The 20,411-nt window shown below is 52.5% G+C and overlaps 3 protein-coding genes across 17 annotated transcripts; 2 read left to right on the top strand and 1 right to left on the bottom strand.

Annotated features, from left to right (window-relative positions):
- Positions 1 to 782: 782 nt before the first annotated feature.
- Positions 783 to 9,555, top strand: PHETA2 (PH domain containing endocytic trafficking adaptor 2). 15 transcript variants are annotated; one of them, XM_072843690.1, is made up of 6 exons: positions 783 to 847; positions 2,125 to 2,299; positions 2,712 to 2,795; positions 3,318 to 6,616; positions 7,931 to 8,199; positions 9,321 to 9,555. In XM_072843690.1, the coding sequence occupies exons 2-4, from the start codon at positions 2,223 to 2,225 to the stop codon at positions 4,387 to 4,389; spliced, it is 1,233 nt and encodes a 410-aa protein (XP_072699791.1). In that variant the 5' UTR covers positions 783 to 847; positions 2,125 to 2,222; the 3' UTR covers positions 4,390 to 6,616; positions 7,931 to 8,199; positions 9,321 to 9,555. The 15 variants fall into 15 exon arrangements, with proteins under 15 accessions (XP_072699791.1, XP_072699789.1, XP_072699794.1 ...); XM_072843688.1 differs by having other exon boundaries at positions 792 to 926; XM_072843693.1 differs by having other exon boundaries at positions 809 to 926; positions 2,200 to 2,299.
- Positions 6,480 to 9,555, top strand: SMDT1 (single-pass membrane protein with aspartate rich tail 1). Its single transcript, XM_072843716.1, has 3 exons — positions 6,480 to 6,665; positions 8,059 to 8,199; positions 9,321 to 9,555. The coding sequence occupies exons 1-2, from the start codon at positions 6,480 to 6,482 to the stop codon at positions 8,194 to 8,196; spliced, it is 324 nt and encodes a 107-aa protein (XP_072699817.1). The 3' UTR covers positions 8,197 to 8,199; positions 9,321 to 9,555.
- A 1,284-nt stretch (positions 9,556 to 10,839) lies between these two features.
- NDUFA6 (NADH:ubiquinone oxidoreductase subunit A6) lies at positions 10,840 to 19,358 on the bottom strand. Its single transcript, XM_072843715.1, has 3 exons — positions 19,167 to 19,358; positions 12,917 to 13,032; positions 10,840 to 11,045 (listed from the first exon to the last, which is right to left on the bottom strand). Exons 1-3 carry the CDS (start codon positions 19,303 to 19,305, stop codon positions 10,914 to 10,916), a joined length of 387 nt encoding a protein of 128 aa, XP_072699816.1. The 5' UTR covers positions 19,306 to 19,358; the 3' UTR covers positions 10,840 to 10,913.
- Between the last annotated feature and the right edge of the window lie 1,053 nt (positions 19,359 to 20,411).

Raw genomic sequence — 20,411 nt, 5'->3', positions numbered from 1 at the left:
CTATCACATCTTACCTGGATTATTGGTTGCAGCAGCCTCATCACCGGCCGCCTTCCACCTGCATTTGTTCTCTCCACAGAAGCCAGAGTATTCCTTTAAAACATAGGTCACGTTGGAGCACCAGGGGGCTCAGCAGGTTGTCTTCCACTCTTGATTTCAGCTCATGGCATGACCTGAGGGTGGTGAGATGGAGCCCAGAGTCAGGCTCCTGATGAGCATGGAACCTGCTTGAGATTCTCTCTCTCCTCCCTTTGCCTCCCCCCCCCCACCTTGCACACCCCTGCTTCTTCACATTTTCTCTCTCTAAGCAAAATAAATAAAAAATATAACTTAGATCACTCCTCGCTCAAGACCCTGTGATGGCTGTTCATCGCAGCCTAGAGACTCACAGATTTACAAATCTCACCCACACATTCTGACCCCATCTCCTCCTGCTCTCCCTGTCCTCCCTGCCTCCCTGCCACACTGTCCTCCTTGAAGTTCCTCAAACATCACTGGTCTCGGGACCTTTGCACTAGCTGTTCCCTCTGCTCTTCCTCCAGGTTTTGGCATAACTGGTCCCTTATTTCCTTCCAGTCCACCTTCTCAGTGAGGCCTAGCCTGGTCATCCTATTTGAAATTGCAACCTCCCAACTCTAGCTATTCTCAAGCTCTCTGACCCTCCTATATTTTCCAGACCACCTATTTCCTTCTAACACATTTATTAGGGTTTCTATTATTAGCTGAATAGAATATAGTGGAAGAGACGGATAACAAACAGGAAGTAAAAGCATGAATATAGGGAAGTTTCTATAGCGGCTAGTGCTGTAATGAAAATACAACTTAGCGACGTGATAGCGACCTGAGGGTAGGCCACTTTACATCTCCTGGTCGGGGAGGGGACGTCCGAGCTGAGACCTAATTGATGTGAAAGGAGCCCTGAGAAGGTAGAGCCCAGGGGAGGGGTAAGAAGGAAGAACGCCCGAGGCTGCAGGAAACTGCAAGGGCTAGAGCTCCGAGCCGGGAACCACCGAGTTCAGGGCTCGATGTTCCACCCCGCTGGCTCCCGTGGGCCGTCGGAACCCCCGCCTCCCGCCGCTGGCTCCCGTCGGAACTCCTGCAGCCCCCAGGACAGCCCGCCCAGGAGCAACCCCCAGAAACAGAGATGCGAGGACTCCGGCCCGGGCGGAGTCACCGGGAAGCTCGGCGGGGCCTCGCGGGCTGGCTAGGAGCCCGCCCAGAGGAGGCGCCGCGCCGAGCCGTCCCGGGCTTGGCTCGGTGGGGAAAGTGGGCCGGGCGCGATGAGGGGGCCGGAGGGGGAAGGGAAGGACTCCGAGCTCTCCCGGCGGTGGGCTGGGTCCGAGGCCCGCGGACGGCCCGCGGCGGGGCCCTGGGTTCGAGGTCGCCCGCCGCTGACCAGCTCCGCCCCCGCCCCTCGGGCCTCAGTTTCCCTCCCGCGTGGATGGAGGGGCGAGTCCGGGGCCCGTCCGGTGAGCCGCGGGAGGGGAGGGGCGAGGGTGGTAACTCGAGCCGCCCGGAAGGGGTCTCCCGGCGCCCGCGGCCGCGTTCCGGGCGGAGGCGCGGGGCCCGGAGCCGGGGTCGCCCCGAGCCGCGGGCGCAGCCCACCCGGCGGCCGCCCTCCCGGTTGTCGGCGCGCCCGGCGGCGCGGAGGTGAGCGCGGGCCCGCGGGCTCGGGAGGAGGCGGCCCCGGGAAGGCGTGGCCCGCGGCGACGTGGCGGGGCAGCCCCACTGCGCGGGCCGGGAGACTGAGGCCCCGCCGCCCCCTGCGGCGCGCGCCCGGGACCCCGGGACCCTGCGGAGCCCGCCGCTGCTTGGTGGCCCGGCCGCCGGGTCCCACCGCCCAGCTCCTCGAGGAGTCGAGAGACGCGGTGCCCCGGGCGCCCCCCGGGAGGGGTGGGGGCCGCTCCCGCCCCAGGCTCGCGGCGGCGGCGGGGGTGGGGTGGGGGCACTGCTCCTCGGGCCCCCCTCGCGCCCCGGGGCCGGCGGACCTCAGCGAGCGCCCCCCCCCCCCCACCGCACGGCCCTGCCCCCGTGTGCCCCCGGCCGGCCTCTCTCCTTAGGCCTGGTCGCGACCTCTTAATTAATTTTTACATCCATTTATTGTTTATCTTGGTCTGTTTACAGTGTGTCTCCCGCTGGAATGTAGGCTCCAGGAGGGAGGGACTGCTTTGTCCATCGTTGCATTCTCGGCTATTTCAGTACTTTCCGAGGGCCCCTTCCCGATGGGCTGCATGTTGGAGGTCACACGGGCAGCCAGTCGAGGAGTCCTGCCCTACACGCCGGGGCTGGGGATAGTGCTGTAAGCACAAAGGAGATCATTGTGGGGGGCGGAGGGAGGAAAGGAAAACAGAAGTGAGGGGGCTGCTGCTTGGGTCCCCTTGTGATCAGGACCACTTTAGGTACAGCGATCAGGGCAGGCCTCTCAGATGAGGTGACATACATCTACAAATAAACGGTGCTGAAAGGGAAAAGGAGGAAGCCGGGGACACTTAACTCTGACCTACCCTTTCCTGGGGGTAGAGAACTGAGCTCTGAAAAGTGATGATCAATTGCTCTTAAGTACCTGGTCTGGGTGGGTGGGTAGGTGGGGAGATTATCAGGGATCAGGCAACACTCCAGGGAAGCAGCAGTGGTTTTACTGGGCCTCTAAGACTGAGTAGGAGTTCTCATCCTTTAGGATGTGGTGACAGGGTTTGAAAATTGTTTTGCAGGTGCCCCAGGAATCATGTAATCAAAGGGCCGAGCTGTGTGGCCAGACCAGAGAGGCCCCTGCCCTCTTGCTGGGAGCTCTGTGGGTAAGTGAGCAGCATGGTGGGCTCTGCTGGTAAGTGGGTCACTGCCGAGACTTGTCCCCAGAAGCTGTGAGGGAAGCAGGAGAGCAAGCTCTGCTTTTCACTGGTCATGCAGTCTTGGGCGGTTCTGCTTTGCTGCTCTAGGCCTCAGTGTTTCATGAGTCAGGAGGACAGTTGGATCAGGTGCCACATATGATCTGTGGGACCTCAACATTCAGTGGTTGAGGTTGGTCCTACCGAGCGGTGCCCTGTGTTTGTGCCACACTCTTGTTTACCGGGCAGGTCTCCGTCTAAGCTTCTCCCCTGCCGTGGAGGAATGGGGCCAGCCTGCCTCACCCTGCCTTCTGACCCCGAAGGCTTCAGATTCTTAAGGAAAGGGTAACTGTGCCATTAACGAATGAGAGGCTGGCAGGGGCCCAGGGGGGTCACAGAAACCTTGGAAGTTTGGCCTCAGGGTTGGAGCTAAGGGACCCCTGGATTAAGGGATGGTTTAAGCTAATATCTTTTTCTTTGGGTTTTAAAAAGCTGTATCAACCCCCTCCATGCCTCCCGGTCTGGAACAGGCATATTATCCTTCTCTCTGGGTTCTCTGATATCCAGTTTTTTGCATGATCCTCCCAATCACCATTTGAGAGAAGAGTCAGGGATGCCAGCCCATTTCACAGATGAAGACACTGAGCCTCAGGGCACACAGCAAGTAGAGGCCACAGGGCTGAGGCCCAGGTCTCCTCCAGGGCCAGCCTTCTTTGCCCAACAGGGGCACAGAGCTGCCTTCTCCTCTGACCTGTGGCCACCGTCTCCCCTCACAGTGCTTATAGGAGCCATGAAGCTGAACGAGAGGAGTGTGGCCCACTACGCACTGAGCGACTCCCCGGCAGACCACACGGGCTTCCTGCGCACTTGGGGGGGTGCAGGGACTCCGCCGACCCCCAGTGGCGCTGGCCGAAGGTGCTGGTTTGTCCTCAAAGGCAACCTGCTGTTCTCCTTTGAGAGTAGGGAGAGCCGGGCCCCGCTGAGCCTGGTGGTGCTGGAGGGCTGCACAGTGGAGCTGGCCGAGGCTCCCGTGTCTGAGGAGTTCGCCTTCGCCATCCGCTTCGACGCCCCTGGCGTGCGCCCACACCTGCTGGCGGCAGATGGGCCGGCGGCCCAGGAGGCCTGGGTGAAGGCACTGTCCAGGGCGAGCTTCGGCTACATGCGCCTGGTGGTGCGCGAGCTGGAGAGCCAACTGCGCGACGCCCGCCACAGCCTGGCCTTGCGTCGCCACTCATCCTGGAAGGCTGGTCCCGGCCACCAAAAGCCCCAGGCTCCTGAGCGCCCGTCTCCGGGCCCAGAAAACGGCCACCCCGTCTCCAAGGATTGCCGGCCCGAGGACCTGGTTGAAGAAAGGGGCAGCAGGCCAGCCGGCCGGGGCTTGGCCGAGTGGCAGGGCCCTGCCGGCCTCTTCCTGGGCAGGCGGCAGAGCCCCTCGCTCCCCGAGACCTCCTACTTCTCGATGCTGCACAACTGGTACGGCCAGGAGATCGTGGAGCTGAGGCAGAGGTGGCTGCAGAGGGCCTGGGCCAGCCGGCCGGAGCGCGAGAATCGGGATGGGCACTGAGCCCCGGTCCGGCGGGCATGGCCCTTATCCTGCCGGTCAGGACACTAGGGCCAGGGCTTTTTCCAGATTTTAATGAATGTTTTTTTTTTTAAGTGACTTTTTTTTTTTTTTGAGAGGATTCTTTCTTTCCTGTTTTTTAGGCTTCCCCAGGTTCCAGAGCTACCCTCGTGCCTGGAGGGGACTGAGGAGTCATTACTCCCAACTCCTTTATTTCCTGAGGCCCAGGGAGGGGGAGGGCCTTGCTCAGCAGCACCATGGCCAGACTCAGCCTCCTCCCTCTGTGCTCGGCCCCTCTCTCAGGGGATGCTAATGAAATGGAGGAAGTGGGAAATATTACGTGGCCGTAGGCTGCCGTGCCCTGTTACCTACACGCCCGACTCTACAACCACAACTTCCTACACAGGGAGTCTTGTGTACCTTTAGATACCAGAAGTTGGGTGAAGTGTTAGTTCGAGGGACTGACATTGTCAGAGAAAGTAGATTTATTGTTATGGGGGTTTCTGGGGCCCAGCTCTTCCTGAGCGGTGGGGCACAGGACCCCCACTCTGCAGCTTGAGTGGGGCCCTTTGGAGGGAGAGGGCCTTCAGCCAGCAACGAGGGATTAATTCTGCTCGGAGAGTGTTGGGGCTCCCAGCTTCTCTCCCTGGCTGCCCTGTCTATAGATGGTGCTTGTCATCGCCCCAGGAGGGGCTGGTGGCTTTTCAGCGTCAGCAGAAATCCTTCCTGTATTCTGTCTTCAGATGCCAGCTCCTGGAGCTGCCAAGTGGGGAGGCCGTGTGGCTCCCTGGGGAGGCCCCTCAGTCCAGGGCATTCTCGGAGCTTGGACACAGGCTTCCCAGCACTCTTCTCCCGACTGCCCTCCCAAAGAGCTGTTCCTGATCCTGAACCCGGCCTGGGAACTCCTTCACCACCCTGTTTGTCAGCCAGTGCATGTCTGCCAAGACCCTCTCATGGCTCCTCTCAGCGGCACGGCCCCAAGTGTTTTATCGATGGTTTAGGGTGTCGGCGTGTCTGGGTGGAGAGAGCCAGCAGCCAGCCCAGCCTGAGCCCTTGGGTGTGGCCGCCGTGGCCGGTCGGGGATGCAGAGCCTGGGCCGACGGGCCCCTCTCCACACACCCAGTCGGCCCCGAGCCTCTCCGTCCCCTCTTAGCAGCTTGGGTACACGGCCCCGGGCCGGACCGGGTCTGGAGGCTTCGCGGGCCCAGGACCCCGAGGCTGACCCAGTCCCAAAGGCTTGTTTCCCAGGAGGCGGGGCGGCCGCCTACCCAGCCCCCTGCTTCATACAGATACCACAGCCTTTTGTTATCGTTCTTACGGTTATTACAGTGGTTTTTTAATATACGATTAAAACACTAAGTTTTTATTACTCACTTTGGTTTCAGTTCATTTCAACAATCACTTGCCCAGTGTGTATGAAGCCCCCGCGCCCTCCGTTTGCCTACATATGACGTAAGCCTTGGCAAGAAATAAAACTACAGAATCACCCAGACAGTACAACTAAATAGACTTGAATTATTATTATTTTTAAAGATTTTATTTATTTTTTCATAGAGACGCAGGCAGAGGGAGAAGCAGGCTCCATGCAGGGAGCCCGACGCGGGACTTGATCCCGGGTCTCCAGGATCACCCTGGGCTGAAGGCGGCGCTAAACCGCTGAGCCGCCCAGGGATCCCCGAATCATTATTATTTTTAATGTTAAAAAGAAAAATACCACTGTTGGAGGGCCGATTAAAGGGACTTCTCGTCTCAACAACCACCTGCCCTGCCCAGCCCTGGCCGCCCCGGGTGAGGGAACAATGGCGGAAGCACAAAGGCTCTGCCAGGACCGCCCGCCCGACGACCCCGCCCCGCCGCCCGGAACGAGGAGGCTACCGGGGCGTCGGCGCTCCCCGCGTGACGTCTCCACGTCGGGCGGGTGACCAACGCCCCCTTCGAAGCGCCGCAGGAACTAGGCGCATTGCGCCGTGGGGGGGTTGGGCCTCGCGTCTCATCCCAGAAGCATCGCGAGGCTTGGGGCGGTGCTCTCGCGGAGGGCGTCACAGGAGCCGGGCGCCGGGGTCCGGGTGCCGGGCTAGGGGCGGAGCTGGGAAATGGCGTCCGGAGCGGCTCGCTGGCTGGCATTGGCATCCGTCCGATCCGGGGTTTTCCGGAGCGGGCCGAGGCTGAGGAAAGGTGGCGATGTCTCCGCCGGAGGGGGTGGCTCAGGTCGGAGCCTGGTACCGTCGAGGTCAGTCATCGTTACTCGCAGCGGCGCCATTTTGCCCAAACCGGTGAAAGTGAGTGTCTGCCTGGAGGCGGGGCGAAGGGGCCGAGGCCAATCACATGGGGTGTGTGCGCGGGTCGACGCTGATTGATAGGAGCAAAGGCCAATCATACGACCGCCTTAGACCGGAAGACGGATCAAGGACAAAGTTTAGCGCTAATGCGCTGCTAAATTTGACAGGTGGGAGGAAACGGGTCGGATCCCGGTGTTGAGTTGGGCGCCGGGAGACCGAGGACGGGGGCGAGAGCTGAGGAGGACTGCACTCTGCACTAGCGCATCGTGAGGAGCGTGGAGCCCAGTGTTCAGGGCCACAAGGCGCGGCTTTGCGCACCCAGTATAGACAAATCACGTTCGCGGTTGATGGGGTGGAACGAGTGGTGAAAGGACTCGGTAAAGGAGTAGTGGGACAGACCTTGTCTTTTAAGAGTTTTGACCTAGTACTTAATTCACGTGATGTGCAGTCCTGAGAGGTGGGCAGGGAATTACTACAGTTTTGACAAATGAAGACTCGGGCCAAAGCAGCGAAGCCAGTGAGGCTCCAAAGCTAGCGCGAGTTAGGTCCCGGAATCCAGGTTTCCTGCTCGTTCAACCCTCTACCAGCTCCTGTTTTTTTCCCCACCACGGAATGCTGTCACGTGCCCTGAGTACCCTTGGGTTTTTCTAAGTGGAAACAGCCCCTCACACCAAACGAGTTTGTTTTCTGACTCGAGGGCTGTGTGGGAGTAACAAAAAAAACAAAAACAAATTCTCTTAAAGCTAGTCTGGCCAATGCTAGCTCAGACTAATGAGTTCAAGATTGTTTTTGTGGCAAGAAGCAGGGTCCGTGGGGGGGGAGGGAAGAGCTGCCTTATAAAAAGGCACAGCTGAAATTTTTTTTTTTTTTGCAACTCCTAGGAAAATAGAGGATATGTTGAGATTATGCTGAAACTCCCCTAAACCCATCTAAACAGCTAACCCTTTAGGGTAAGGACATGCTCACTTTACAAAACATGGTTATTTAAAACATTTAATATGGTGACATTAAACGTTTCAGCCACTGGGGCATCTGTTAAAGAACTGTGTGTATTTAGTGTCTTCTTTAAGTAGAGGTGAGCTCTTGTTGCCACAGTCCCAACTCTTAGTACTTTACCTGTTTATCCGTTATCTGCAAGTAATCACCCGGTTGTGCCATAATTTTTAGATGTCTAGAATGCCTTATCCTTTTCCTTCTCCTAGCCACTTTGATGGCAATAAAATAACCTTATCTCTTCTTTTTTTGTTGCTCTGAATTTTTCCAAGGACTTTAAAATTGAGTAGTCGCATATTGTGGGCCTCGGGTCCACAGGAGTGCCCCCGAAGGCCAGGCCTTCTGTGGTCCCATCAGAGTGGGCTCTGGAGCTTATGGCCACCACTCTGACCCTCTGCAGATGTCCTTCGGCCTCCTCCGTGTGTTCTCCATTGTGATCCCCTTTCTCTATGTTGGGACGCTTATCAGCAAGAACTTTGCTGCTCTCCTCGAGGAGCATGACATTTTTGTCCCAGAAGATGACGATGACGATGACTAACAGGTAGGGTGTCCTCTTCTCCAGTGGACCAGGAAGGGATGGGGCATCTGAACTCTGATGTCCTTTGCCCTGGGTGGCAGTTTCTGATCACTTGAAGAAGTGCAGACCTTCAATAAATTGACTCACTTGGCTAATAGTTTTATTTTGCTTTTGCTCAATGTTGGGTGAGGAAAACTATCTATTAAAAATTCACTGGGATCTCCTCCAACTGGGTTGATCCCAACCAGGCATTTTATTTGTCCTTTAGGGTACCCTCGTTCTCCCAACCCACAAGTTTTCTTAACAATTTAATGCCTTATACACTCACCCCAAACAGCTTCATTCTCCACAATGAAATTTAGAAACTGCAGGTCTTCACCATGGTCAGTGAGGTGCACAGCAAACTCTGTGCCTGTTCCATTCAGCTTTCTGGTGTTGGCTTCTGGTGCTCTAATATGTGCCATGTGGCTGCCTTTCTGTAGCTAAGGATGGCTCTAGCCCCGTGGTCTGACATTGAAGGCGTGCCATGATCTGGTCACACCTGTTCCTCCAGCCTCATCTTCCACATTCCCAACTACATGCCTATCCCCAGTATTCACTATTTCTTGAATCACCCACATGCTTACCCACTCCCAAGCGGTGGCTTACTACCCCCCCCCCCCAATTGGAAGACTGTTACTTCCCACTACTCCTACTGATACCAGTTCTTCATGGTCTTTGAGGAAATCTTCCCTCATTCCTCCATTTGAAAGTGACTACTGTGCCCTCTGACTGACCAGTATCTCTTGTGATAGGATACACTTACACCTCTAACTTTTGCTAGACTAAGAGCTGCTTGCTGGCAAGAAACCTTGTTTTTTTGTTTTAAGTAAGCTCTATACCCAATATAGGGCTTGAACTCATGACCCCAAGATCAAGAGTCGCATGTTCCACCAACTGAGCCAGCCAAGCACCCTGGGAAACGTGTTTTTTATAACTTTGGGCCCCCAGTGCCTGGTTTCTGATAAATGTTCAGTAAATGTGTGAATGAGTGAACAAATTGCCTTGCTCTTGCCTTGTTTGGTAGAACCTCTGGAATGTTCTTTTTGGTGTGTGGATAGAGGGCTACTCTGTGCCCAGTTCACTGCTGCTTTCCTTTCTTACAGGACATGGAGGAAGTACAGAAAGGAGACAGCCTAACTTAATTATGATATGGTGATGCTCACAGCCTCTCCTATCTCCCTATCGGAAGGGCCCAGGGAAAGCCTTCAGCCTCCCTACTCCAGTGAAGCCTCCTGCACCACCTGTGACCATAGCCCAGATCCCCAGGCTCTGGGAGGTTCCCAGAAATGTGCTGTCCACTGAGCACAGTCAGCTTATGAATAAACATGATAAACATCAGCTCTGTGTGACTGAGTCGTGGCTAAAGTGTCTTAGCATGAGTAAACCCTAGTTGCAATTTCTTGTCCCTGCAATCCTTTATCAGCTGAACGTAACAGGCCTTTGATTTACAACCCAAGATTTCCAGCCCCCAGCTTCCATCCATAAAGGTAATTACAGGCACCTAGGACCTATTTTCATCATTTACAAAAGCCCAACAGAAACTTTCCCCTCAGTAAAGATGCACAGACTAACAAAAGGCTCAAGCTTTGAGTGTCGAGTAATACTGGCAGGTTATCACATGCCATTCTTAAGCTTTGATTGTTTAAAACTCCAGGAACATTGTTATTAGAATGAATCTTTCAATCTTTCAACACTTGGGTTCTTTAGATGAAAAGACAGTAAAGGGGCTGGTGGTGCTGAAAAATCTGGGAATGTTTGGGGTGACTGTACCTATAGGTACTGAACCCCTCTCTCCAGCATTTAGTGAAAGAACTATTGAGAGCAAAGGGAAGTACTTTTGTGTTGATATTTATTCTCTTGTCACTGGAGCTATAGACCAATTTGCAAAAACAGTAGAAAGATTTGTTTTCTGTGTGTGCATTAAACAGCTGTGTTCCTAGCAGAGTGCCTAACCGAGCAGGAAGTGACTTTCCTCTTCAGGACTGGTGTTTGTGACAGGTACATGGGCTAGGCCTCTGAGCTGCCTTCTTTTCAGAAGCCAGGGAAGAACGGCCCAGCTTAGCAGCCTTGCTTCTTCATCCCGTAGTGTTACTCCAATCTCTCCCAACAGCAAGAGCTGGCTAATTTTGGATAATTTATGGGGTGATACCAAGCTATCCTGGGCTGTACAAACACGGCTAAGTTGAGGCGCCTGGGTGGCTCAGTTAAGTAGCAAATTCTTGATTTTGGCTCAGGTCGTGACCTCAGGGTTGTGGGACTGAGCCCCATGTCAGGCTCAGCACTGGGACTAGGGCCTGCTTAGGATTCTCTTCCTTTGCCCTGCCCCCCCCCACCCTCTCTCTCTTAAAAGAAAAAAAAAAAAAAAAAAAAAGACAGCTAAATTAACAAAGTCATCCAGCCTGATACCCAGAATGATAGTTTCTGAGCAGATGGCCTCATCCTTCCTGTTTACTGACATGCAAGGCTCTGAAAAAAGAGAATCTAATTTACAGGAAACACCACACTTCAGGAAAGGGAAAGAACAGGTGGTGTGTATACTAAGACCCCACTTGTTCAGGCAAAAAGAGACAGACGGCAGAACAAGAACTTCCCATTGACTGATGATGGAATTCTATTAGGAAGTGACCATCACATACTGAGTTTATTTGTGCTCTAAAATATTTAAATATCAACATGCACCTTTCCACTGAGTGACTTCATGGGTCATGGCCCACATAGAACTTGGACAGGAAGTCCTTTGGCTTTGGCGCTTCTGTTTCATGGAAGAACCTCATGACATGTGTCCGCTGCTTCCACACGTTAATCGTTTCTTCCAGTTCCATCTTTCCCTGTACAGGTGAGGGGAGAGGTGTTCCGTCAGGGTGGCTGAGGGGAAGGAATACGACACAGCCAGGATTTTGTGCTCTGCTCTGGCACTGACTAGCTGAGTGACCTTGGGGGCAAGTAACCTCCTCTCTCAGGACCACAGTTTCTGCATCTGGTAAATGAGGTGGTTGGGCTAACCGATCTCTCAGTCCTTTCAAATATTCTCTAACTCTGGAGCTCACTGATTCCAAGAGGAGAGACTTCCAGGTCAGCAGGCCCCAGCCCCATGACTGCCTTACTGGCTTAACTTGGGTTTCTGCCAAACATTCCTTCCACGGTATGTACCAGCCCATGCTAAAGTTCACACTGATGCTAACGTGACTGACCAGAGATGACCGAATCAGGCCCGGGATCTGACCCCATTTACACAGGACTCAGCTAACCAGTCTGCCTCTTCCAGCTAGTGAAGTCGTACCTTCCAGAAATGAGGTTCAGGAAGAGTTTCAAACTTTCCTCCTCAAATCTTTTTTAAAAATGTAAGCCCCAGGTGCCTGGGTGGCTCAGGTCATAGTCCCAGGGTTCTGGGATTAAGTTTCACATCAGGCTCCACGCTGAGCAGGGGAATGAATCTGCTTCTCACTCTGCCCTTGCCTACTGCTGGTAATCTCTCTCTCTCTCAAATAAATCAATTTTAAAAAATAAAATAAAAATACAAGCCCCAGAGGGACGCCGGGGTGGCTCAAGCATCTCAAGCATCTGCCTTGGGATCCCTGGGTGGCGCAGCGGTTTGGCGCCTGCCTTTGGCTCAGGGCGTGATCCTGGAGACCCGGGATCAAATCCCATGTCCATCCCACCGGGCTCCCGGTGCATGGAGCCTGCTTCTCCCTCTGCCTGTGTCTCTGCCTCTCTCTCTGACTGTCATAAATAAATTAAAAAAATTAAAAAAAAAAAAAAAAAAAGCATCTGCCTTCGGCTCAGGTCATGGGATTGAGGGTCCTGGGATTGAGTCCCACCTTGGGCCTGCGCTCACAGGTAGTCTGCTTCTCCCTTTGCTCTTTCCCCTGCTCGTGTGCACTCTCTCTCAAATAAAATCTTCAAAAAAAGTAAAATTAAAAATGCAAGCCCCAGTAGGTTTTTTCTTGAATAATCTTATATTTAACCAGGTGATAACCTCTGAAGTTCCTGTTTCTTTTCCTTTTTTTTTTTTTTTTTAAGATTTATTTATTTATTTATTCAGAGAGAGTGAGAGAGAGGCAGAGACACAGGCAGAGGGAGAAGCAGGCTCCATGCAGGGAGCCCGATGTGGGACTCGATCCCGTGACTCCAGGATCACACCCCGGGCTTCAGGCGGCGCTAAACCGCTGGGCCACCGGGGCTGCCCTTTTTTTTTTTAAGATTTTATTTATTCAGGGATCCCTGGGTGGCGTAGCGGTTTGGCGCCTGCCTTTGGCCCAGGGCGCGATCCTGGAGACCCGGGATCGAGTCCCACATCAGGCTCCCGGTGCATGGAGCCTGCTTCTCCCTCTGCCTGTGTCTCTGCCTCTCTCTCTCTCTCTCTCTCTGTGACTATCATAAATAAATAAATAAAAAATTAAAAAAAAAAAAAGATTTTATTTATTCATTAGAGACAGAGAGAGGCAGAGACACAGGCAGAGGGAGAAGCAGGCTCCCTACGGGGAGCCTGATGTGGGACTCCATCCCAGGACCCCAGGATCACGACCCGAGCCAAAGACACACTCAACCAGAGAGCCACCAGGCACCCCCGTTCGTATGTTTCTCTGAACACTAAGCAATAGTTAACTGACTCGGTAGTTGCTTTTTAAACTTGGGAGACAAAACTGAGATGCTCTGGACAAGCTGGCTGCTCTTTCAAGTCACAGGGAAGGTTAGTTACCTTAATGACCAGAAGATCCACCACCCTGGGGTCTGTGACGTGGGAATTCTTCATAAACATTTCTCGGACTTTATCCCGTCCTTGCTTCACAGTGATGTCTAGCTGGAATAAGTGCACTAAAGAGAAAACACGATTCAGAGTAGAAATTATGTGGTTAAAACATGTTTTACAAAAACTGAGTCAATGGATAGTTACTGAAACACATAGAGGATGCCCATTCATTTCATTCAGCAAATACTACTAGCCTGACCCTAAGCTGAGTACTTGAGCCTGGAGAGGAGTGAACAGGGGCTTGTCTCAAGGAGCTTATAGTTTGTTTGAAGAGATAAGATCACTGCATTTGAAAAGGCAATAGAGCAAGTTCTTTTTTTTTTTTTTTTGTAAAGATTTTATTCGGAGCCCCGGTGGCTCAGCAGTTCGGTTTAGCGTTGCCTTCAGTCCAGGGCGTGATCCTGGAGTCCTGGGATGGAGTCCCAAGTCAGGCTCCCTGTATGGAGCCTGCTCCTCCCTCTGCCTGTGTCTCTGCTTCTGTCTCCCTCATGAATAAGTAAATATTTTATTTATTTATTCATGAGAGACACAGAGAGAGAGATCTATATTTACTTATTCAAAGGCAGACACCCAACCACTGAGCCAAAGGCAGACACCCAACCACTGAGCCACCCAGGTGTCCCAAGCACAGTTCAAGAGTATGAACAATATGTTCAGATCCCAGCTCCGTCATATAGCCCATGTGATCCTGCATAGAGTAATTTCTGTGTGCCTGAGAGTATTTGTTTCTCAGGGAAAGGAGGATGATAAGAGCACATATAACTCCAGAGCTACTGTGAGGATTCCATGAGATAAGACAAGATGCTGAGAACAGTGCCCGGCATGCAATAAACTCTCAAATGTTAGATTATCATATACAACAATTGGCAAAAAATGGCAGGGTTGAAGTTAGCAAGCAGTGGGGCACCTGTGTGGCTCAGCTGAACATCTCTCTCTTGATTTTGGCTGAGGTCATGATCTCAGAGTTGGGCTTTGCACTCAGCAGGGAGTCTGGGATTCTTGCCCTCTCCCAACTTACTATCTCTCTCTCCCTAAAATAGATAAACAAATCTTAAAAAAAAAATTAATGAGCAATGATGTGGTGTAGGTTTGTGCAGCACATAAACTTAGAGTGGAGGGAGACTGCCGAGTGTTTGCGGAGGGAGGGAAGGCTTCAGTCCAGGCAGCCATTACTACTATATCAGGTTACTTGGGGGAAGGAGGAAGCTGTCTATGATGTAACGCCTACTCTTTCAAATTCTCATCAGAGGGGCAGCCATCCAGGAATGCAAACATAAAATTTCAATATTCAGCAATCCCTGGCTAAGTAGGTGCCTAAAATAGTGGCACAGCTTTAGAGACCTGGGACTGCAGATGAGGTGCATAAATATCCTTTGAAAATTAGGTTTTTGCCGTTTGTGTTCCCATCCTCTGGCAGTCAGCCTTCAGTGGATTGGCTAATGACGAGGGCATGACCAGGGCCTTATGTGGTAGGTGGAATTAGGAAGAGGGGACACAGGCCGAGGGCACAGCATAAACAAGGCTTATAGGCTAGAATGGGTGTGTGCTTGGGGAGACCTGTGTGCTCACTTGGTGAGGACACCTTGTATAGCTGGCCGTTCCTGTGACATGTCCACTCTCAACTACAGAATTATCAGAACCAACTCTGGAAACCATGAGAGCTGTGGAGTGATTGAATTAATCGACAGTAAAGTTTGAATCTCTAACTATACTGAATTTAGTGACAGTAACAGAAAAATAAAGCTTCTGCTGAGGGAAATACCAGGATATGCTGATCCCACCAGGGAATCGGTAAGAGCAGAACTCTCACAGGAGAAACTGCAGTCCAGCTTTACAGGTTAGTGTTAACAGAGGACAGAAAATCACTCACACTGGAAAGAATTCGGTATCCAGTGGTGTGTTGGAGCAGGCTGACTGGAGCCTCTCTTCACAAATCTGCCTTCACTGATTTGATAGCTTAAAATCAACCATGGTGGCAGCCCCAGCCCCAGGAAAAATTCTAAGTGCTATAAATCTGGATTCCCACCAGTCAGTATCATAAGAGGAATTTTATTTTATTTTTTTATTTGAGAGAGAGAGCACAAGGAGGGAGAGGAGCAGAGAGAGAGGGGGGAAGCAGACTCCCTACTGAGTGGGAAGCCCCGTATGGGGCTCCACCCTGAGATCATGACTTGAGCCAAACCAAGTCTGACACAACCAACTGTACCACCCAGGCGCCCCTCAGAGTAGTAATTTTAGAAAAGAGGAAACAAAGGGGGTAAGACAGAGATGCAAACTAACAAGGGTTTTGGAATTTAGAATCCTCCCATTTAGGGGGAGCCGAGGCCTATGGCACTGTGCATACTTGCCTCAAATCATACTATTGGTCCCTGACAAATGTGGGCCTGGAATCCAGGTTATTGCTTTTTAAATTACAATCTAGTACTTTCTAAAGGAAATGAATATGAGGACTCTTCCTCTGCTATCAGGGTGTACCGTTCCTCCATTTTTATATTAGATTTCTGCCCAACCTTGGGAGTTTAAAAAAAAAAACAAGGTCCCTCTATCCTAGGGGAGCTGGTGTCCATCTGTTCCCACTCTTCATGATCTCCTGAACTACACGCCAGGGCATTGGGTGGGTGAATTTTCTCCTTAGAAAAATGTTCACAAAGTTTTACTTACAATGTCAGGTCACAGATCCCTGAATGCCCATCATCCCAGGTTAAGAACCCTTGTCTCTGGAGAGACAGATTCCATAGCTTTGTCCTAATCTCCCCCCTCCCATCTCAACTCCTTGGACATACTCCTCCACCAGTGAGAAAGGCTGTCGGAAGGCAAATAGCAAGAGCCTAAGCTGTCACCTGCTGAACCATTCTTTGGTTTAATTAAGTGGTTCTTAAACCACCAATGAATGATTTTACCCACCAGAACATCTGGCAATGTCTAGAGGCATTTTTGGTTGTCATAACTACGAAGAGAATGCTACAGGCATCTAGTGGTTAGAGGCCAGAGATGATGTTAAACATCCTACAATGCACAGGACCGCTCCCACAACAAAGAATTATCCAGCACAAATGTGTGGAGAAGCCCTGGTATAAATTAATTGCAACTGCTCTTTCTCAACATTCAAGTTTCTTGGCTTATTCTTTAAATTCTGAATATTGGGGATCCCTGGGTGGCTCAGCAGTTTAGCACCTGCCTTCGGCCTAGGGTGTGATCCTGGAGTCCCGCATCAGGCTCCCTGCATGGAGCCTACTTCTCCCTCTGCCTAGGTCTCTGCCTCTCTCTGCGTCTCTCATGAATAAATAAAAATAAAAATCTTTAAAAATAATAATAATAAATTCTGAATATTTAAATTGCAACTTTGAAAAAAATCTACGAGGTGCAAAAGGAAGGTATCAGAATGCCCCTTTTGGATGACAATGCCTTTCCCACAGCCTCCGTGTGTTTTTCCAAAGTTAATGTCAAGGTTGTCCTAAGTCAGGAAGGTTCTGATGCATTAAGAGGCACAACATGGATGTCCTCAGCTATTTGCTCCCATTCACCTTAGGGGCATTCATACTAGGCACTGGGAGATCCTGAGATGGGAAGGCAGCATAGTGTACTCCAGAAGAGCATGGGATCAGGGGTCAAAGCAGCCAGGAAAGGTCTCCCCATCATTGTGAACTCTGACCTCAGTCTGTTTCCTCATCTAAAAAATAGGGAAGAAAAGAACCTCAAAGCAAATTCCTTTATAAGAACATGACAAAGGGACGCTTGGGTGGCTCAGGGCATGATCCCGGGATCACAGGGAGCCTGCTTCTCCCTCTGCTTATGTCTCTGCCTCTCTCTCTGTCTCTCATGAATAAAAAAATAATTAATCAATTAATTAATAAAAAAAAAAGAACATGACAAAAATCAAGTGGCAACATCTTGTAAGCAATACAGCTACTATAAATGTTAGTTGTTAGACATTTCAGCATTTACTCCCCAAACATCTATTTTAGGTTTTAGTGGTCTGGATATAGGCCTGTCTTCCTGACTAGACCCTCACACCCCTGAGGGTAGGGTTTGTTATCTCTGGGCATCTAGTACTGGCCCTGTAGTACAAGAGATACCTAATGAGATGGAAATTAAATGAACGGTTTCTACAGAAAGTCTCCTATTTTGTAACCAGCAAGCCTCATGTAATATTTTTTCAATGGAGGGTTTCGAAGGAAGGTAGTCCTGTCACTGTGCTCCCAAGCAAGGCAGCCATCAGCCAGGCAAATGGCTGTTGTACACTGGGTCCCATGAAATTCAGGGAAACTAGAGCAGGAGCAAAGAGCCAGGTGTAACAGCCGGATAGTCAGAGTCTGAAGTCTGGCTCTTCTCCTTACTAATGGTGTCATGAGACAGAATTAGGTGCTTCAGTTTGCTTATCTGTAAGACAAGGAAACAATAAGAACCCACCCTAAGATAACACAATGTAAAGCATTTAGCATAGTGCTGGGCCATATGTATGCAACTCAATAAATGTTAGTTATTATAAATACTATTACATATTCCCAATTCGTGGTGTGGTTCCTCAGCTGGAGTCCCCAGTGATGGACAGCATGACATCAGTGCAGAGACAGGCCTGAGCAGTTGACCAGCTAGGGACCACCAACCTTCCCTGTAAGAGGGGTACCACTTCTTTGACACCCCCCCTCTCCTCCTTCCCCTGCTCTCTAGGTTCCTCCTTTCAGAACCCTTCTGACTTTGGGACAATCTTCTCAAACAGTATCTGAGGGGAATTCCTGAGAGGGGATAGTTTAAAAACTGCTGGGTCCTAACTGGATAACTGATCTATCTTCAACTCAGTCATCAATTTTTTTTTTAAACCCTTTGCAAACCATTCTTTCTGCATCTGGGTCTTGTTTCCCACCTCTAATTTCCCTCTGCAAAACGAAAGGGTTCTGGGCAAAGAAGTATTCTGCTAGGCAAACATTCTGTTTTTAAATACCTGCAATTGAATACCGCCCCCCCCCCCAACACACAGATGCAGACACTTGCTCTGTCACTTCCCTAAGCCTATTATCCACCTGTACTCTGAAGGCATTTAAATTTGCAGTCGCTGAACCAGCAGTTCACTTAAGTTTCTCCCTCCCTAAGTATCCTGTGGGTCTAAGTTCTGGTCATCAGCAACATCTCAAAAAGTCAGGATAGGGACACTGTGGAGCAGACCGTTCTCATACATCAAAAAGCTGGATTCTGCAGGAGGCTCCCGCTATAAACAACAATAATTAATAACCATAAAAACAACAGTAGCACCAACATTCAAAGAGTGCCTAAGCAAAGTAGATATATTACCTATTTAATTAGGGCCACTCTCTGAAGAAGGTACTATCATGATGCTCATTTCACAGATAAGGAAATTGAGGCATAGCAGGATGAAATAGTTTGGTTAAGGTCATAGGGCTAAGGGGCAAGGTCTGGAGGCAAGGCTCGGTGACCACCTCCTCGTATTGCTTTTCATATACAGGCAGGGAGGTGGCGGCGCAAGGGGAGCCAGGGTGCTCTAGCTTCCCTCTCACACTAGCAGTGACGGTTCACATCGCAACACTAAAGCAATCAACAAAACAAAATATCGACAGCCCCTGACGTTTGTACTGCCCTTGACAGTTTGGGTGGGATTTTCCCCAATCTCGCTCTCATCGGGTACACTGGGCAGCTTTCAGGGGGAAATGCCAAGATAGGAAAACGGCATCTCTGAACCCAGGGAGCGGCGGCAGGGGAGCGGGAGGAGCCCACCTCACCCGGACTGCAGAAGGCCCCCTTGACTTAGCTGGCTGACCTTGGGAAAGTCACTTGCCGCCTTGGTGCTGGGTTTTCCTGAGGGGGATGTGGGAAACAGATGATCGCTTAAGTCCTACGGGGGCATCCCTTCGCCTCCAGGTGCCTCACCTATAAAATGAGCACGTCACCCACCGTCCCTGTTCTCCCTCCGAGGGCTCTGCTAAGAATTACGGGGGGACAAACGGGCCAAAGCGCCCCGGACGCCTGGAAGCGCCGTTCAGATGCAAGGCACTGCTGGTCTGAGTCCGGCGCCGCCGCCGGGTCGGGTCCACCAATGCTCGGGTGACCCTCCTCCCCTGAAGCACCCAGAGTCGCCTGTGCCCAAGTCGGTGACCTCAGCTCGTCCCGGGAGAAACGGGAGGCCAGGACGGCTGCGACCCTGGACGGCTGCATCCGGAGCCCCGCGTGCGCCGCGGCGTCTCACCAGTGTTCGGCACCTCTCGATACCAGGCTCGGTACAACTCGCGCACCCTCCGCTTGGCTTCGTTCATGTCCCGACTAAAAATGGGCTTCACTGAAGCGGGGGCCGCAGCAGCCGCCCGCCGGAGGCCGCTCGCCGCCATCTTGCCAAAGAAACCACCTCCCGCGAGGGCGGCCCCAGGAGGAAAGTCTTTTCTCATTGGCTAAAACCGAAAGACACGCCCCCAAACGCCACAGGTAGGCGGGAGGATAGCTGGCGAGGCCCTCTGATTGGCTGTGAGGCCTCCCTCTCTGGGTGGGACGGCCGCTGGGGGCTGCGCATGCCCAAGAGCAGAAACCCCCCGGCTCAGCCGTAGGCGGGCCTAACCTTGGCCTAACCGCGCCGCCAGGGGCCGCTCGAGCGCCAGACTGGCCGCGGAGCAGCCGCCCCGCGTCCCCCAGCGTCCCGCCGCCACCTGCCCGCCGCGCTCCCTCGGCTGCGCCCGTGGGTGCGTGGGCCTCGCGGAGCTTCGCGGGCCGGCTTCCCCGGCGGGGGCCGCGGGAGCCCTTCATGGCGCCTGGGCTTCCGTGGTGCTGGCCTGGCCCCTGTGCGGTTTTTCCGCAGCAACATTTTCTTTCCTCTTTATCTTTTTAATTTTTTTTTATTGGAGTTCAATTTGCCAACATATAGCCTATCACCCAGTGCTCGTCCCGTCAAGTGCCCCCCTCAGTGCCCGTCATCTTTTCTCCCCCGTTAAACCAACTCTTGGGAAGCGCTGTGCGGCCGCCAGAGCGCTTTCCTGGCCGTCGGCTTCTTGGCGCTTCTCCGCATCCCGGGAAGGTAGGTCTATCATCAGCCCCGTCTTAGACAAGAACGTTTTCATCCTGAACTGTGCATCTCTGTGAAAAGCAGCCCAGAGATGGGAGGTGGAAGGAGCCTTGGCATCGACCACCCCGGGGACCCCGCTGGCACTTTTCTACGGAGGTTGCCTCTGACCCTCCGGGTGCCCCGCCCCGGGCGTGCGAAGGGAGAGAGAACAGCTGGGTCTGGAGGTTCCGTTAGCCCAGGGAGCGGGGGGGGGGGGGGAGGGGGGGCAGGGTCTAGGTCACGTGCCCCGCGCAGCCCCTTACGCGCGCCCCCCGCCGCCCCAGACACCTGGCGGGCCGCTCGGGAGCGAGCTGCGGTGCGAGTCCGAGCCAGCGCGGAGCATGGCCTGCGTCTCTCCAAGGCTTCCCCGTTTTAAAGGGAAATACATACATACATACATAC

Source organism: Canis lupus, chromosome 11 (genome assembly GCF_048164855.1).
Source record: "Canis lupus baileyi chromosome 11, mCanLup2.hap1, whole genome shotgun sequence".
NCBI classification, from domain to species: Eukaryota; Metazoa; Chordata; class Mammalia; order Carnivora; family Canidae; genus Canis; species Canis lupus.
The sequence above is the reverse complement of the archived record's forward strand: the minus strand, read 5'-3'. Positions and strand labels throughout refer to the sequence as shown.

Bases quoted from the DNA above. Each gene is read 5' to 3' on its own strand.
- SMDT1 (XM_072843716.1), top strand. From the start codon at position 6,480: ATGGCGTCCGGAGCGGCTCGCTGGCTGGCATTGGCATCCGTCCGATCC. The intron at 6,666-8,058 runs GTGAGTGTCTGC...GACCCTCTGCAG, and splicing joins TTTTGCCCAAACCGGTGAAA to ATGTCCTTCGGCCTCCTCCG.
- NDUFA6 (XM_072843715.1), bottom strand. From the start codon at position 19,305: ATGGCGGCGAGCGGCCTCCGGCGGGCGGCTGCTGCGGCCCCCGCTTCA. The intron at 13,033-19,166 runs GTGAGACGCCGC...TTTTCTCTTTAG, and splicing joins TCGAGAGGTGCCGAACACTG to TGCACTTATTCCAGCTAGAC. The intron at 11,046-12,916 runs GTAACTAACCTT...TCACCTGTACAG, and splicing joins TGGATCTTCTGGTCATTAAG to GGAAAGATGGAACTGGAAGA.
- PHETA2 (XM_072843685.1), top strand. From the start codon at position 1,442: ATGGAGGGGCGAGTCCGGGGCCCGTCCG. The intron at 1,470-2,124 runs GTGAGCCGCGGG...GTCTGTTTACAG, and splicing joins GCGAGTCCGGGGCCCGTCCG to TGTGTCTCCCGCTGGAATGT. The intron at 2,300-2,711 runs GTAAGCACAAAG...ATTGTTTTGCAG, and splicing joins CCGGGGCTGGGGATAGTGCT to GTGCCCCAGGAATCATGTAA.